General features: G+C 41.7%; 1 protein-coding gene across 2 annotated transcripts in view; it reads right to left on the bottom strand.

The window, feature by feature from the left end:
- WSCD1 (WSC domain containing 1) overlaps nucleotides 1–16306 on the bottom strand; it is a 95289-nt gene that overhangs the window by 1226 nt on the left and 77757 nt on the right. For both annotated transcript variants that reach the window (XM_058164278.1, XM_058164276.1), the window contains 3 exons: nucleotides 10770–10947; nucleotides 5340–5504; nucleotides 2100–2300 (listed from right to left, as the gene is read on the bottom strand). In XM_058164278.1, the coding sequence (XP_058020261.1) occupies nucleotides 2100–2300; nucleotides 5340–5504; nucleotides 10770–10947 (544 nt within the window). The remainder of the gene's footprint in view (nucleotides 1–2099; nucleotides 2301–5339; nucleotides 5505–10769; nucleotides 10948–16306) is intronic.

Here is a 16306-nt window from a genome sequence, read left to right as displayed (position 1 = left end):
CAACATCTTAGAAACTTCCAGTGTTGAAGCATTCACAACTTCTGGAGGAAAGTTGTTCCACTGATTAATTGTTCTAACTGTCAAGAAATTTCTCCTTAGTTCTAGGTTGCTTCTCTCCTTGATTAGTTTCCACCCATTGCTACTTGTTCTACCCTCAGGTACTTTGGAGCAGGGGTCTCCAACCTTGGTCCCACAACTCCCTGATTAATTGTTCTAACTGTCAGGAAATTTCTCCTTAATTCTAGATTGCTTCTCTCCTTGATTAATTCCCATCCATTGCTTCTTGTCCTGCCTTCAGATGCTTTGGAGCAGGGGTCTCCAACCTTGGTCCCTTTAAGACTTTTGAATTTCAACTCCCAGAGTCCCTCAGCTAGCTAGTTGGAGACTCCTGCTTTGGAGAATAGCTTGACTCCCTCTTCTTCCGCCCCAAGTTTTGCCTGCTCTTCTCCTACAGTAGGTAACCATAGAGGAGTCATAGAAGAGTAGAAATAAAATTTGAAATAAAGCTATTCGGCTGGCTAACGTAAGAGAAAGAGCCTTTTCTACAGTGGCCCCACATGTCTGGAAGGGTTTGCTTAAAGCAGGGGTGTCAAATTAAAGGCCCGTGGGCCGGATCCAGCCTGCGGAGTGCTTAGATCTGTCCCGTGGGGCTGTCCTGGAAACAGCAAAGGACCAGCTCTAGGCGCCTCTGCCAGTGAAAATGGAGCCATGACCCTCTTGAACTCCGTTTTCAATGGCAGAGAGTTGCAGGAGGCCATCCCAGCCACAAAGAGAGCTCAGGAGCCTGTTTTCGCTGGCAGAACACTCGGGCCACCACAGGAGCCCCCGACATGAGTGATGTCAAGATGGCCACACCTACCATGGCCACATACACTCCCATCCCGAGGTCAAACACAACCCTGATGGGGCCCTCAATGAAATCAAGTTTGACACCCCTGGCTTAAATGGCTACTACTCATGGGAAGGAGTCAATGAGTTCCAATCTATGTTAAAAGTGATAAAAAGGTAAAGGTTCCCCTCACACATACGTGCTAGTCGTTGCCGACTCTAGGGGGCGGTGCTCATCTCCGTTTCAAAGCCGAAGAGCCAGTGCTGTCCAAAGACGTCTCCGTGGTCATGTGGCCGGCATGACTCAATGCCAAAGGCGCATGGAACACTGCTACCTTTCCACCAGAGGTGGTCCCTATTTTTTCTACTTGCATTTTTTACGTGCTTTCGAAACTGCTAGGTTGGCAGAAGCTGGGACAAGTAATGGGAGCTCACCCCGTTACACAGCAGCACTAGGGATTTGAACCGCTGAGCTGCCGACCTTTCGATCGACAAGCTCAACGTCCTAGCCCCTGAGCCACCGCAGCTCCCAATTTACCTGTGGGCAAGAAAACAACTGCTACTCACTCACTTTGAGATCCTTTACATTTTCGTCCCAGAATGAATTAACCATCTGAGGAAGTTGCTGAGAGATACTATAGGTGGATTTAGCAGTGATTCTAATTGACCCTTCTCTGTTGCCATCCCAAACTGATCCCAATCCTTCCATGGTAGGAAGAAATATTCCCAGAGCCAAAATTAGGGGTGAAATGTTCCCGGTACGGACCGGATCGCCCGATCCAGTAGCGATGGCAGCAGGTGGTTCGGAGAACCGGTAGCAAAAATCCCTGCCCCCCCTCATGCCCAGCTGAGATGCACGATCATCAGAGGTTTTATATATTTTTTTACTTTTAAAAGCATTTTTTCTTCGGCTTTTAAAAATTAAAAAAAAAACCATGATGATTGCGCGGCTCAGCTGGGATCATCAGAGGCTTTTAAGAGCATTTTTTACAACCTCTTCAGCCGAAGAGATTGTAGAAAAATGATGCTTTTAAAAGGCTCCTCTGGCGATTCCAGCTGAGTTGCCTGATCATCAGAGGCTTTTAAAAGCATTTTTAACAACCTCTTCAGCCAAAGAGGTTGTAGAAAAAGTGCTTTTAAAAGTTAAAAAAAAGTTGGCCACGCCCACCCAGTCACATTACCCCAAGCCACGCCCACAGAACCGGTAGTAACAAATTTTACATTTCACCCCTGGCCAAAATGATCACAAGAGAGCTAGCGATCCAAGTTACCTTTACTTTTCCAGTTCTGGTCTGTGGCATAACCAAGATGGCCAGCACACTTCCGGTTGAATTCCGCCACCAACGATTTGTACGGGTTGCGTATCAGTAAGATGGCCGCATCAAACATTTCAATTTCCTTTCTGCCACTCTCGTGTGTTTTGACACAAATAGTTCTTCTGCTTCTCCAGTGGTCCTTTTCTCCTTTGAAACCTGGGCAGGATGTACAGACTGGGCTTACTATTTTCAGAGTCTTAAAACGTCTCGTATATATGTTAATGTGAGAAAATACCTTCTTCTCTATAATTCCTCCCCATTTATTGAAATCATCTGAAGAAGTTCACCTACAAATGACATAATTCTCATCAGGTGGTGACCGAGGTCAAACCTTTTCTGTAATTATCCTAGTTTCCATTCGCAGAGCAAAGTGAAGTCCTTGTTGACATTAAAAAAAACAGCCATTAAGAGCTGGGTTATTAAAAATGGTGTGCATTTAATTGTCTATGACTTAAATTCATTTTCATTCTGAATTTATTTTTTATTAAATTTATTTGCTGCCCATCGTGTGGCTGGGCTACAGCATAAAAATATTTAAATCACTAAAGATAAATATTCCCGATGCAATAAAATGAAAACATCAACAGAGCCGAATCATAGTTACAAGATGGGAATGTCAGCATTCCGAGTAACGCACCCATTGAAATCAGAACTCCAAGGTAGGTAGATTCCTCAAAGAACATATTTATTGGATACATCATATCGGCACAGCCAGTGAAAACCAACTCTATTGGTATCTATTCTATTCTATTAATGGTGTATCCAATCATGTCCAAATAAGATTATTATAAGAAAACATGTCATTTTTTCCCCTAGGAAAAAATCATCACCAATCTCTTTCCACTTATGACTGTATGACTGTAACTTGTTGCTGGCAATCCTTATGATTTATATTGATATATTGACCATCAATTGTGTTGTAAATGTTGTACCTTAATGAACGTATCTTTTCTTTTATGTACACTGAGAGCATATGCACCAAGACAAATTCCTTGTGTGTCCAATCACACTTGGCCAATAAAAAATTCTATTCTAAAAGTTCCCACTGTTTTCAGCTAATTAAAAGAGTAAAACCTCCCCCCCTTCCCAGTGTCATCTGGCACATTGTCCAATAATTATAGCTGGCTGGTTCCTCTCCTCCTTCACCAGCCACCTGTTACGATGTCCTTGGTTCCTACAGGAAAACTTTTTATTTTGACTATAAGCTGAGCTATCTATTTCTCCCCTCCCTTCCCACTCTAGGCTTCGTGGCAACTGTGAGGCAGCATAAAATGGCTTCATCCAGGTTCGCTTCAGAGGTGACAGGGGAAGGAGAGAGCCAGATTGTGGGGGAAGGAGGTGTGATCGGTTGTTAATTAATCAACCACCTCCAGTGTGATCTTACCACAGGCCAGATAAAAGCAACCATGTCTTTAATATGATTCATTAATACGACTATTCTTACTCCAGGCTCAGATAAAAGATGTAGCCATTTTAATGTCAAAATCATAACAGCTATGTCTTTTATGAGCTAGCTGTAGCAATATTTAGTATTCGACATTTTTTGGGGTCATGTAGAAGTCTGAAAAGAAGGGACTGTTTCAAATAGAAACTTTTGGATCCATTCAGAAGTATCTCTTTCAAATAATTTTCAAAGCATATACATCCATAATAGATAGAGAGCAGGAATTTAGAACACCTTAGCTAATGTAATTGGGCACATAGTTATCATAACTATTTTCCTTCTGTTAGCTGTAGTCTCAAAAGATCTAGAAGATAGTAGCAAGTGTCTAGCTTGCGAACCAAAAGTAAGTCAAGGTTATAGAGCCCATGCTGCAAATGTAGACGAGTTAATGTAGAGTGGTTTTACCACTTAACAGACATTTGAAGATGGGCAACAATTGTGGCAGCCATTTTGGAAAATCATCTACTACATGTCCCAAAGGTGCTTTTTCAGGAGGCAACTTTGTTTTTTCTTTTGAACACGTTTCACTTCTCATCCAAGAAGCTTCCTCAGCTCTGCCAGGATAGTAGGGAATGGAAGGATTTATATATGAAGAAGCTTCTTGGATGAGAAGCAAAACATCTTCAAAAGAAAAAAACAAGTAAGTCCAGTTGCCTCCTGAAAAAGCACCTTTGGGATAACCATGACCTGGATGACCGAGAATCTCTACAGACTTTTAGCTATACAATTTGGGATGGACACCCTTGGAATGGTGTGGGATTTCCAGAGAAAAATTGTAGACTACAGGAACCATTTGCATTACTCAGGTGACCCTGAGGACACAGATAAACCTCCAAGTGCTTCAACGAACCTCTAAAAGGATGCAAATGACCAGCTGTCTGCAAGGAATATAAATCCTTCCATTCCGCAACTGTCCTGTGAGAGCTGAAGAAGCTTCTTGGATGAAAAGTGAAACGTCTTCAAAAAAAAACCAAGTCCAGTTGCTTCCTGAAAGAGCACCCATGACCTGGAATCAAGGGTGAAATCCAGCCAGTTCTGACAGGTTCTACAGAACTGGTAGCGGAAATTTTGAGCAGTTAAGAGAACTGGCAGCGGAAATTTTTTTTAAATTTGCATTTATATCCCGCCCTTCTCCGAAGACTCAGGGCGGCTTACACTATGTCAAACTATAGTCTTCATCCATTTGTATATTATATACAAAGTCAACTTATTGCCCCCAACAATCTGGGTCCTCATTTTACCTACCTTATAAAGGATGGAAGGCTGAGTCAACCTTGGGCCTGGTGGGGCTTGAACCTGCAGTAATTGCAAGCAGCTGCTATTAATAACAGACTGTCTTAGCAGTCTGAGCCACTCAAGGACCCAGTATTTTTGGGTAGCTCGGGGAACTGGCAAATACTGGCTGCCCCCAGAGTGGAGTGGGAATGGAGATTTTCCAATATCCTTCCACTGGAGTGGGGTGGGAATGGAGATTTTGCAGTATCCTTCCCCAGAGTGGGGTGGGAATGGAGATTTTGCAGTATCCTTCCCTTGCCATGCCCACCAAGCCACGCCCACCAAGCCCAACCAAGCCACACCCACAGAACCGGTAGTAAAAAAAAATGGATTTCACCACTGCCTGGAATGACTGAGAATCTCTACAGACCCACTACATGGCTCCATAGTTTAGGTTGTCCATTGACTTCCAAAAGATTGCCTGCTTCTAATCTACAGCTTGATGCAATTCAGTCTAGCGAAGAGTCAACACATACCTTTATTATATAGAGTTCCATCAAAGTAATAGCTCCCTGTGTAAATGCCTGTGGCATGCTCTATCAAATGGCGAACCCACGTATTTCCCGCTCCTGGGAAGCTCGACAAAGCAACCAGGGCTTTTGATTTGGTGGGGAGAAAATTCCGGTCAATGCAACGGGTATCTGCAAGCAAACGTAGATGACATATTTGACCACAGTCAAATCAAAAATGCTCCTCCCATTACTTATTAAGTTGCTTTTTTGCTAATACTGTCCAGTGGTGGGATTCAGCCGGTTCTGTCCGAATCGCGCGAACTGGTAGCGGTCACTATGGGAGGCTCCGCCCACCTGCCCGGATGTAATGTGTAACTACTGTGCATGCGCATAGGTGGTGCGCGCAAGCGAAGCGAGCATGCACAAGCGCTCACATTTACGAACTGGTAGAGAAGGTAAGTGAATCCTATCTCTGATACTGTTACAGAATATCAGAACGACAGAGTTGGAAGGGATTTTTGAGGTCGTCTAGTCCAACCCACTACACAAGCAGGAAACAACTATATCATTTCAGACAAAGGGTTATCCAATCTCTTTTTTTAAAAAAACACAAAAAACTCCAGTGTTGGCGCACCCACAGCTTCTGAAAGCAAGTCCTTCCACTGGTTTATTGTTCTCACTGTCCGGCATTATAAAGTGGTATTAACACTGCACATGATCTTAATTCTATCTCTCTATTACTACAGCCTAGGCTTTTTTGGCAGCTGCAGCACACCGTTGAGTCATATTTAATGGTTTCCCACTAGGGCTCCAAGATCCCTCTCTTGCAGTTACTACTGTTAAGCCGTTGCTGCCTGTTCTATACTTGTGCATTTGGGTTTGTGAAGCCCAATTGCTGTCTTAAGATGCTGGATGAACCAAGCCAATATGCTAAGCTGTGATTTGTTTTTTGGGGTAAAGCATGCTATGTAAAGAGAGCAGTTATGTGGTATGAAACCAGGTTAAATGTATTGTGTGAACCAGGGGTGAAATCCAGAAGGTTCTGACAGGCTCTGAAAAACCAGTAGCAAAAATTTTGAGTAGTTCAGAGAACCGGCAAGTACCACCTCTGCCTGGCCCCAGAGTGAGGTGGGACTGGAGATTTTGCAATATCCTTCCTGCAGGAGTGGGGAGGGAATGGGGATTTTGCAATATCCTTCCTGCAGGAGTAGGGAGGGAATGGGGATTTTGCAGTATCCTTCCCGCAGGAGTAGGGAGGGAATGGGGATTTTGCAATATCCTTCCTCCAGGAGTGGGGAGGGAATGGGGATTTTGCAATATCCTTCCTCCAGGAGTGGGGAGGGAATGGGGATTTTGCAATATCCTTCCTCCAGGAGTGGGGAGGGAATGGGGATTTTGCAGTATCCTTCCCCTGCCGCGCCCACCAAGCCACACCATGCACACCAAGCTACGCCCACAGAACCGGTAATAAAAAAAATTGAATTTCACCACTGGTATGAACCCAGTTGGACTCTATAGGAAGGATTGCTTGTTTTTAAAATGTTGAGATTTATTTATATCTATTTACTATTTAGTAAATTTATAGCCTATCTTTTTTCAAGGGAAATGGCTTCCTTCCTTCCTTCCTTCCTTCCTTCCTTCCTTCCTTCCTTCCTTCCTTCCTTCCTTCCTTCCTTCCTTTCTTTCTTTCTTTCTTTCTTTCTTTCTCTCCCTCCCTCCCTCTCTCTCTTCCTTTCCTCTCTCCTTCCCTTCCTCCCTCCCTCCCCCCTCTCTTTCTTTCTTTCTCTCCCACCCTCTCTTTCCTTCCTCTTTCCCTCCCTCCCTCCTCCTCTCTCTTTCTTTCTCTCTCTCTCTTTCTCTTTCTTTCCTCCGTCCCTCCCTCCCCCTCTTTCTTTCTTTCTTTCTTTCTTTCTTTCTTTCTTTCTTTCTTTCTTTCTCTCTCTCTCTCTCTCTCCCTCCCTCTCTTTCTTTCCCTCCCTCCCTTTCTTTCTTTCCCCATGATTTTTATTCAACTTGAGCCACCCAGAGTCACATGACAGGAAGATGGGGACCTATAAGTCTTATAAAAAAATAAATTGTTTTGTTTCAGGGACTATCGGTCAAAGGGGCAGATGGCTGACGTAACAGTGGGAAAACTGGAATTTGAAAATCTTCCCCTTTTTTAGCAAAAGCAGTTGGAGATCTTTTTACAGATGAACTTGGACACACAGGGACACAGAACTACAGACTGTGGTTTATCTTTCACTGCAAATGGCTTCCAGGCAACATTAAAGAAGATGAACATTGATAAGACACAGTTTCAAGGAGAAATGCTCAGAAGTTCTGAAACCATGAAATGAATGCAGCTCAACCAGGGGGAAAAAAAAACCCCAAAAATAAAAAAAAACCACCTGTTAACCTTCTGAAAACAGCATTAAAAGCACAGGAGAACAGAGTATAGGATGAGAGTTTATTTACTTATTAAATTTAGACTCTGCCTTTCTTCCACAAGTTTATCATAGTAAAAAACAAAACCTAGGTTAAAAGTAATAATAGTAATACAGCTAAAAGAAAAGAAAACTTCAACTAAATTTCTACTTACATTAGCTTATTTACAATTTTTTCCATATTAGGCATAAGGAACCAAAAATGACACAATGAACTGATCTGAGTGGTATATTTATTGCTGCTCGCCTACAGACGGAATCTTGCTAGACTAAAGCACACACTGCATAAATACTGCAAAGTTTTAGGGAGGATCTCCCTTCAGCCTCTTCCTCCCCACAAGGGAGTCAACTGTTTCATTTTCCACCTCTCCTCAATGCCAGATTCCACCACAACTTCACAAAGAGGGTTGCACTAAGAGAGGGACTGTCCCAAAGTCATCCAATTTGACCTTTCTCTATCACATGTCAGATTTGACACTGGGTCTTCTAGTCCCATTCTGCACAGTAACTGCTGCAACACAGCAATTTGGATTCTGCCTCACCCTGCCTTACCATATAGGCCCTTGGATACTTTTATAGTGGTATGTTAATTTGTACTCAAAAAGGAGGGTTTGTTTCTAGAAGGACTTCTAGAAACAAACCATTCCTAACCATAAGGAGGTAAATATGAAGAAATGTGTGGTGATGTCCACAATGCAAGGTCCAATGCAAGGTTTTTCTATTTGTGTTGCACATCTATCTATCTATCTATCTATCTATCTATCTATCTATCTATCTATCTATCTATCTATCTATCTATCTATCATCTAATCTCTCTATCAACAATTATCAAATCAACCTACCTACCTACCAGTAGTGGGTTCGCTATTGGCAGCATGCAGGCGTGCAGAGCATTTTTGATGACATCTGGGTGGGTGGGCGGGCGGAACCTCCCGCTGCCGCTACCAGTTCACTCAAACCGGGGAGAACCAGGAGCAACCCACCACTGCTACTATCTACCTATCATCCTATCTATCTATCTATCTATCTATCTATCTATCTATCTATCTATCTATCTATCTATCATCAATCATCAAATCTATCTATCTACCTATCTACCCACCTTTGTTGTTGCTGTTAGTTGTGAAGTCGTGTCCGACCCATTGCAACCCCATGGACAACTTTCCTCCAGGCCTTCCTGTCCTCTACCATCCTCTGGAGTCCATTTAATCTCACGCCGACTGCTTCAGTGACTCCATCCAGCCACCTCGTTCTCTGGGATCCCATTCTTCTTTTGCCCTCAATCTTTCCCAGCATTAGGCTCTTCTCCAGTGAGTCATTCCTTCTCATTAGGTGGCCAAAGTATTTGAGATTCATCTTCAGGACCTGGCCTTCTAAAGAGCAGTCAGAGTTGATCTCCTCTAGGACTGACCCCTTCATGGATTAGTGCCTTGTTGTGGCTAAGGGGCTTGCGTAGCTCAATGAAGCTATGAGCTATGCCGTGCAGGACCACCCAAGACTGACAGGTCATAGCAGAGAGCTCGACAAAATGTAATCCACCGGAGAAGCAAATGGCAACCCGCTCCAGTATCTTTGTCATGGAAACCCCATGGATAGTATCTATCTACCTACTTACCTATCATCTAATATCTCTCTCTCTCTCTCTCTCAATTATCAATTCTATCTATCATCTGTCTGTCTATCTATCTATCTATCTATCTATCTATCTATCTATCTATCTATCTAATGATAATTTATCTCTCTATCTCTCTATCATCAATCATCAAATTTCTCTACCTCTCTCTCTCTCTCTCTCATCTATCGACCTATCGTCTAATCTATCTCTCTATCATCAATCATCAAATCTGTCTGTCTGTCTATCTATCTATCTATCTATCTATCTATCTATCTATCTATCTATCTATCTGCCTGCCTGCCTGCCTGCCTGCCTGTCTGTCTGTCTGTCTATCATCTGCCCCTATGTGTCTGCAAGAATGGCAATAAGAGGAAAAGACAGGCAATCTCCAGAACTTAATTTCATGGAATTATCCAGCCAGGATGACCATTGGTGAAAATTCTGGAAGTTGAAATATGGAAGTGTTAGTCTATACCAGTGCTTTCCAACTTAGCCATTTTAAGATGTGTGGACTTCAAATCCAAATATAGCAATAGCACTTAGTCTTATATACTCCTCCACAGTGCCCTTACTGCACTCTCTGGGTAGTTTATAATGTCAGTATATTGCCCCCAATGATCTGGGTCCTCATTTTACCACCTTGGAAGGGTGGAAGGCTGATCCAGTTAGGATCGAACTCCTGGCAGTGGGCAAAGTTAGTCTGCAGTACTACATTCTAACCACTGCGCCACCACGGCTCTTATTTAATGACACATTTCTTATTTAATGGACACATTTCAACAATGCTGACTGGAATATACTGGAAATTGAGGTCCACACATCCTAAAATGACTAAGGTTGGGAAACATTGTTCTAGAATGTTGTTGAAACATAGTAAATTTGACTCAAAAATAGAAATCAGAACAAGAAATGTTTAACTTAATATTGATGAAACTTAAAGTAACTGAACAACATTAAATAAAGAGATATAAATATAAACGAATATAAATGTGTAGATAAGAACAATGAATATTATAATATGTGTGTGTATATATATATATATATATATGTTGGAGTAACACGATTATCCTACTATTGAATAGTAAATAGAAATGATAGAATAGAGAACTACAAAAGCAAAATACGTAAGTCGATACGAAATGCTGTAAAATTACCATTAATGTTATGTAATGTTTAATACGTTATGTCTTGACGTGTCTTGTTTTTATACGTGTGATTGTTTTTTGTGCTGTTTTAAAGACACACTGTTTAATAAAAATTATTTTTAAAAGAAAAAACATAGAAAATTTCTGTCTTCTTTCCTCAATCCCTGTGTGTCTGTCTATCTCTCTGTGTATTTACTATATAAATTTTAAGATGATGATAGATGATATGAGTATGAGCAATGTAGATCTCAATAGAGTCTCTCCTTACCTTGGACTGGAGTTTGATAAACAAAGCGATGGTCTCCTGCATTTGAAACTTCAGCCGTACCGTTGACATTTTCAAGCCTGCTGCAAAATGATCTGTCAGAACTATTATGCAGCGGGAAATTAATTGTTGCAAAGCCACAATGGCATTGAGGTCTTCTAATAACCGCCAAAGGGAATTCCTAATTGGGAAGAAAGTGAAGAAAATCAGGCTGTCATCCATAGCGGTAAACATCAGTAAATATTAGCTACTTTTTTTAAAAAAATGTATTTACCCAATTTATATAGCCACCTATGTCACCACTATGCTACTCTGCATTCAACAATCAAGTAAAACCACAGTATAAAAACAATCATTATAAAAATAGAGACAGTAAAATGGTTAATAGCTTAAAAATCATTGAAAAATATGTATGCAAACCATAAACAGAGAATTATAGCTACCACATATCTACCATATATAGAGACCCAGTTTGGTCTAGTGCAGGAGTGTCAAACTCAAGGCCCGGGGGCCAGATCCGGCCCACGGGGTGCTTAGATCCAGCCTGTGGGGCTGCCCTGGAAAGAGTGAAGGATCGGCCCGTGGTGCCTCTGAGCTCCATTTTCACTGGCAGAGGGTTGCAGGAGGCTGTCCCAGCCGAAAACAGAGATTGGGAGCCCGTTTTTGCTGGCAGAGCACTCGGGCAGTAGTGGGTTTCACTTACCTTTGCTACTGGTTCGGAATTGTGAGTCTGCTCCCACGTGGTACTTCTGTGCATGCGTAGAACCTTCTGCATATGCACAGAGCATCCATGATGACGTCCAGGCAGGTGAGCGGAGCCTCCTGCCACTGCCACTATCGATTTGCCTGTACTGGGACGAACCAGTAGAAACCCACCAGGGGTGGGTTCTAATTTTTTTTACTACTGGTTCCGTGGGTGTGGCTTATTTTGTGGGTGTGACTTGATGGTCATGTGACAGTGGGTGTGGCTTGATGGTCATATGACTGGATAGGCGTGGCCAACTCAATGTCTCTCATGTCAAGGGGTACCTCGCCTGGCCCCTCCCCTCCCAGCCATTTCTTGTCACACCCAGCCTCAACGTATCTAGTTCTGCAAAAACGTTGTTCACCTTTTTGCAACTTTATTATCTACATACTATAGATCAGGGGTCTCCAAACTTGGTCACTTTAAGACTTGTGGACCAACTCTCAGAATTCCTCAGCCAGCTTTGCTGTCTTAAAGTCTTAAAGTGGCCAAGGTTAGAGACCTCTGCTATAGATGCACTTTCATGGACCACTGAAAGGAGGAAATGGCTCACATGCTTTGCCCAAGAGTGTGATAGGCAACAGTCTTTAAAGGGGCTGCTAGAAAGAAGCGGGCAGGAGTATTTTCCAAAACACCAGAAGGCAAAACAAGAAGCAATGGGTGGAAACTCAACAAAGAGAGAAGCAACCTAAAACTAAGGACAAACTTCCTGACAGTGTGAACCTATATAGATTTCAGTCATAATTTCACATATAAAATAGCCATTCATGTAATGCAACCTGCATATTGTTCAAAACAATCATTAATATTATGGCTGATATTTGACAGCAAGCCTAAAATCCCCATTCCCTCCCCACTCCAAGGGAAGGTTACTTCAAAATCCCCATTTCCTCCCCATCCCACTAATCTGTTCTGGGAAGGAATCAAACTCCCCCCTCTTCATTTCCCAAATAAAATATCCCAGATAATTAAGGAATAATCAAGCTGCTAGCAAGGAACCTGCCTGGAATTCCACAATCCTGCCAGCTGCATTAAGGAAACTTTGTAAGCAGAAAACAGCTACCGGTGCTTAGAGATCATAGAAAGTGGAAACCGGAGGTTCGGCTCCATTTACAAGCAGGCAGAAAACTCATTCAAGACAGGATACTTCACAATGGAAATCGTCCAAACCATTTTAGAAACACAAAGCCCATGTTGCACAAACCCCAAAACTTCAAAAACATTGAACCATATAAGAATTCCTCCTCTTATACAATTTGTTGTTCAGCTGATCCAGAAAGGAGCTTCTAGCCGCTCTGTCAATTTAAAGCAACAGCGTTTATTTCCCCCCCCCCTTCTTCTTTGCCAAGCGATCTCCTGGCTGAGAAGTGAGCCGATCAGTTGGGAGGCTTCTTGGTTTCTCAATTTAAAGGGACGGTGTCTTGGTTTTTTTTTCCTCTTCTTCGACAAGTGAGTCTTGATTTTTTACTTCTAGACGATCAGCTGGGAGTCGGGAGGCAGCAATAGTTTGGGGGCAGGGCCAGGCAGAATTTTTACTACCGGTTCTCCGAACTACTCAAAATGTTTACTACCGGTTCTTGCGAACTGGGGAGAACCGGTAGCAACCCACTACTGAAACCCACCACTGCACTCAGGCTACCACAGGCATCCCTGATATCAGTGACATCAAGCTGGGCATGCCCATCCTGGCCATGCCCACCCCACCCCACCCCAAGTTCAGACACAACCCTGATACAGCCCTCCATGAAATCGAGTTTGATATCTGGTCCAGTGTTTAAGGCACAAGGCTAAAAACTGGAAGACTGTGAGTTCTAGTCTTGCCTTCAGCACGAAAGCCAGCTGGGTGACTTTGAGCCAATCACCAGGAGACTGTGAGTTCTAATCCCACCTTAAGCATAAAAGCTGCCTGGGTGACTTTGGGCCAGTTACTCTGTCTCTCAGCCCAATTCCTCTCACAGAGTTGTTGTTGCGGGAAAAATAGTAGAAGGAAGGAGTACTGGGTATGTTTGCTTCTTTGAGTTATTTATAAAAATAATAAAGGTGCCATGAAAAAAAAGATAAAATATTTTTAAGTATTATCCACAATAGGGGAGCCTTAAAATTTCACCAGTCTCCCTTTCACCCTGGTGACATAACCAGATCTTTTTTTCCCCTTATTTTATTTTTTTTAACAGTTTTTTATGAAATAAAAAAATACAAAACCAAATAGTTGGAAGGGAAAGGGGAAGAGAGAAGTGTAGAAAAGAAGGGAAAAAGAAAAACAGGTGTTGACATCTGAGTCCCTCTGGTGCAGTAGAGTAAGGCTTTAACATCAAAGTTCAACTTTTTACTTTTCCATAGTAGTATAAACTAGCCATTTGTATAACGATCATCGGCAAAACCCAAAGTCAAAGTTTCATTTTTTTCCCCACCTCAAGCACAAAGTCCAGAAATGGTTTCCAAGTAGAAACAAAAGTACTTATATTCTTTTCTTCAATCAAAACAGTCAGTTTAGCTATCTCTGCTAACTCTATCAACTTTTGCAGCCATTCATCCGTGGTGGGAATTGAAACATCCTTCCAACATAACCCAGATCCTGAGGGACTGTCTAAACATTAGCAGGGATGAAGCTATCCTAATGACGGAAATTAAGTTCTCCACTCTTTTGAACATCATTTTCAATATATTTGGGGCCTTTTGAGATAAATTGTGTCAGATGAAGAGGATTAATGAGACTGTCTATTAGGATATTGAATTTAGTAGCTGGAACATTAAAGTGTATAGAGGCCAGAACACACAGTTGTAGTTGATTAATTAGAGAATGCTGACTGTTGCAATCTACGCTAGGATTCTTTGATGTGGGTGTAAAGGGAGAGTTTCCCTTCCTTCCCCCTTTTCTCTGTATTCTGTATACAGGTAGTCCTCAACTTATGACCACTATTGAGCCCAAAATTTATGTTGCTAAGTAAGACATTTGTTAAGTGAGTTTTGCCCCATTTTACAATTTTTCTTACCACAGTTGTTAAGTGAACTACTGCAGTTGTTACATTAGTAACTTGGGTTTTTTTCCTTTTAATGACCCCATAATCTCTTGCATCAGGGTGGAGTCGGGGCAACTGAATGGAGCTGAGAGTTTACTGGCCAGATGCCCTTCCTATTGCCAATGCAGAATGCTGTGTGCTCAGAGAAAGAAATATACCTAGGATCAAACTCACAGTCTCCTGATTGTGAGGCAAAAGCTCCACCCCTAAGCCACTCTGCCACTCACATTACTAACACGGTTGTTAAGTGAGATCTGGCTTCCCATTGACTTTCCTTGTCAGAAGGTCACAAAATGGGATCATGTGATCCCGGGAAACTGCAACCATCATAAATATGAACCAGTTTTCAAGGATCCAAATGTAAATCACCTGATCATGAGGATGGTGAAAAGGTCATAAGTGTGAAAAATGGTCATAAGTCACTTTTATCAGTGCCGTTGTAGCTTCAAATGGTCACTAAGTGAACTGTTGCAAGTCGAGGACTACCTGTACTGTTTAATTTACCTCATGATGTTTTTGTTATTATTATTTTTTAATTTGCATTTATATCCCGCCCTTCTTCGAAAGGGCGGCTTACGCTATGTTAGCAATAGTCTTCATTCTATTTGTATATTTATATACAAAGTCAACTTATTGCCCCCAACAATCTGGGTCCTCATTTTACCTACCTTATAAAGGATGGAAGGCTGAGTCAACCTTGGGCCTGGTGGGACTAGAACCTGCAGCTGCTGTTAATAACAGACTGCATTAGCAGTCTGAGCCACAGAGGCCCCTATTGCCCCTATTTCTGACAGTATTGTGTTTTTATTCTTTCTGGATGATGACAAATACTGCTATAAGTTTGTATGTTAAATATATTTATGTGTATATAAGACTACAAGTTTGTGTTAGTGGCTCCGACTTCATCTGGACCTCAGATATTCATTTTGACACAAAGCAATATGTTAAAGACGGATATGTCTGTAAATAGGTTTAAGTAATTGTTATGATTCAAGAAAAAATATTGAAATCTAATTATTTCCCCTCTAACTTGTATCTATTCATAACTCCACTTCATGAGCTTGTTCTGATTTTGCATTAAACCTACATTTTTATCTAAGAAAAGAATTTGTTTGTAACACTGTTAAAGGCATTTGAATAAATACCTGTGCTAGAGATGAGAGGAATTTTTACTGATCTGTATTTAATGTTAGGCGGGGCAATGTTAAAGAATGCTGAAATTATCAAACAATTGCACATCTTGCAAATGCTTATGAAATAATCCTCAGGGTTTTTACAAAACAGACTTCACAGAATAAGAATTGTCAGGGCTAAAAGCTGAATTCAGGAAAGGAAAGGAAAGGATCATATTGTTTAGCATCTGATGGATAATAGAACAAGCAAGGGAAATTCAAAAAATATGCCTACTTTTGATTGATTATTTCAAGTCTTTTGGATGGATTACAACTAATTATACCTGGTGTTTAAAAACATGGATATAGCAAGCCAGCTCGACAGCTTATTATACAATTTGGATGATGAGCAGGAAATGAATATTGAATCATAGTAATTAATTTGACCTATAGTTAGAATGTAACAGTGGCAATGAGTGTACCATTGGAAGACCTGAAAAATCAAGTTAGAATAGGTAGTTTTGGGGAAAGTCTACCTATATGGTCACTAGGAGTCAACCACGACTTCATGGCCTTTAATAATCAGATGATTTAAAATGGAAAAGGAGTGTGTAATATCAATATAGAACAATGTTACTTAACCTCGTCCCCTTTAAGATGAGT

The sequence above is a fragment of the Ahaetulla prasina genome, chromosome 1, assembly GCF_028640845.1.
Source record: "Ahaetulla prasina isolate Xishuangbanna chromosome 1, ASM2864084v1, whole genome shotgun sequence".
NCBI classification, from domain to species: Eukaryota; Metazoa; Chordata; class Lepidosauria; order Squamata; family Colubridae; genus Ahaetulla; species Ahaetulla prasina.
The sequence above is the reverse complement of the archived record's forward strand: the minus strand, read 5'-3'. Positions and strand labels throughout refer to the sequence as shown.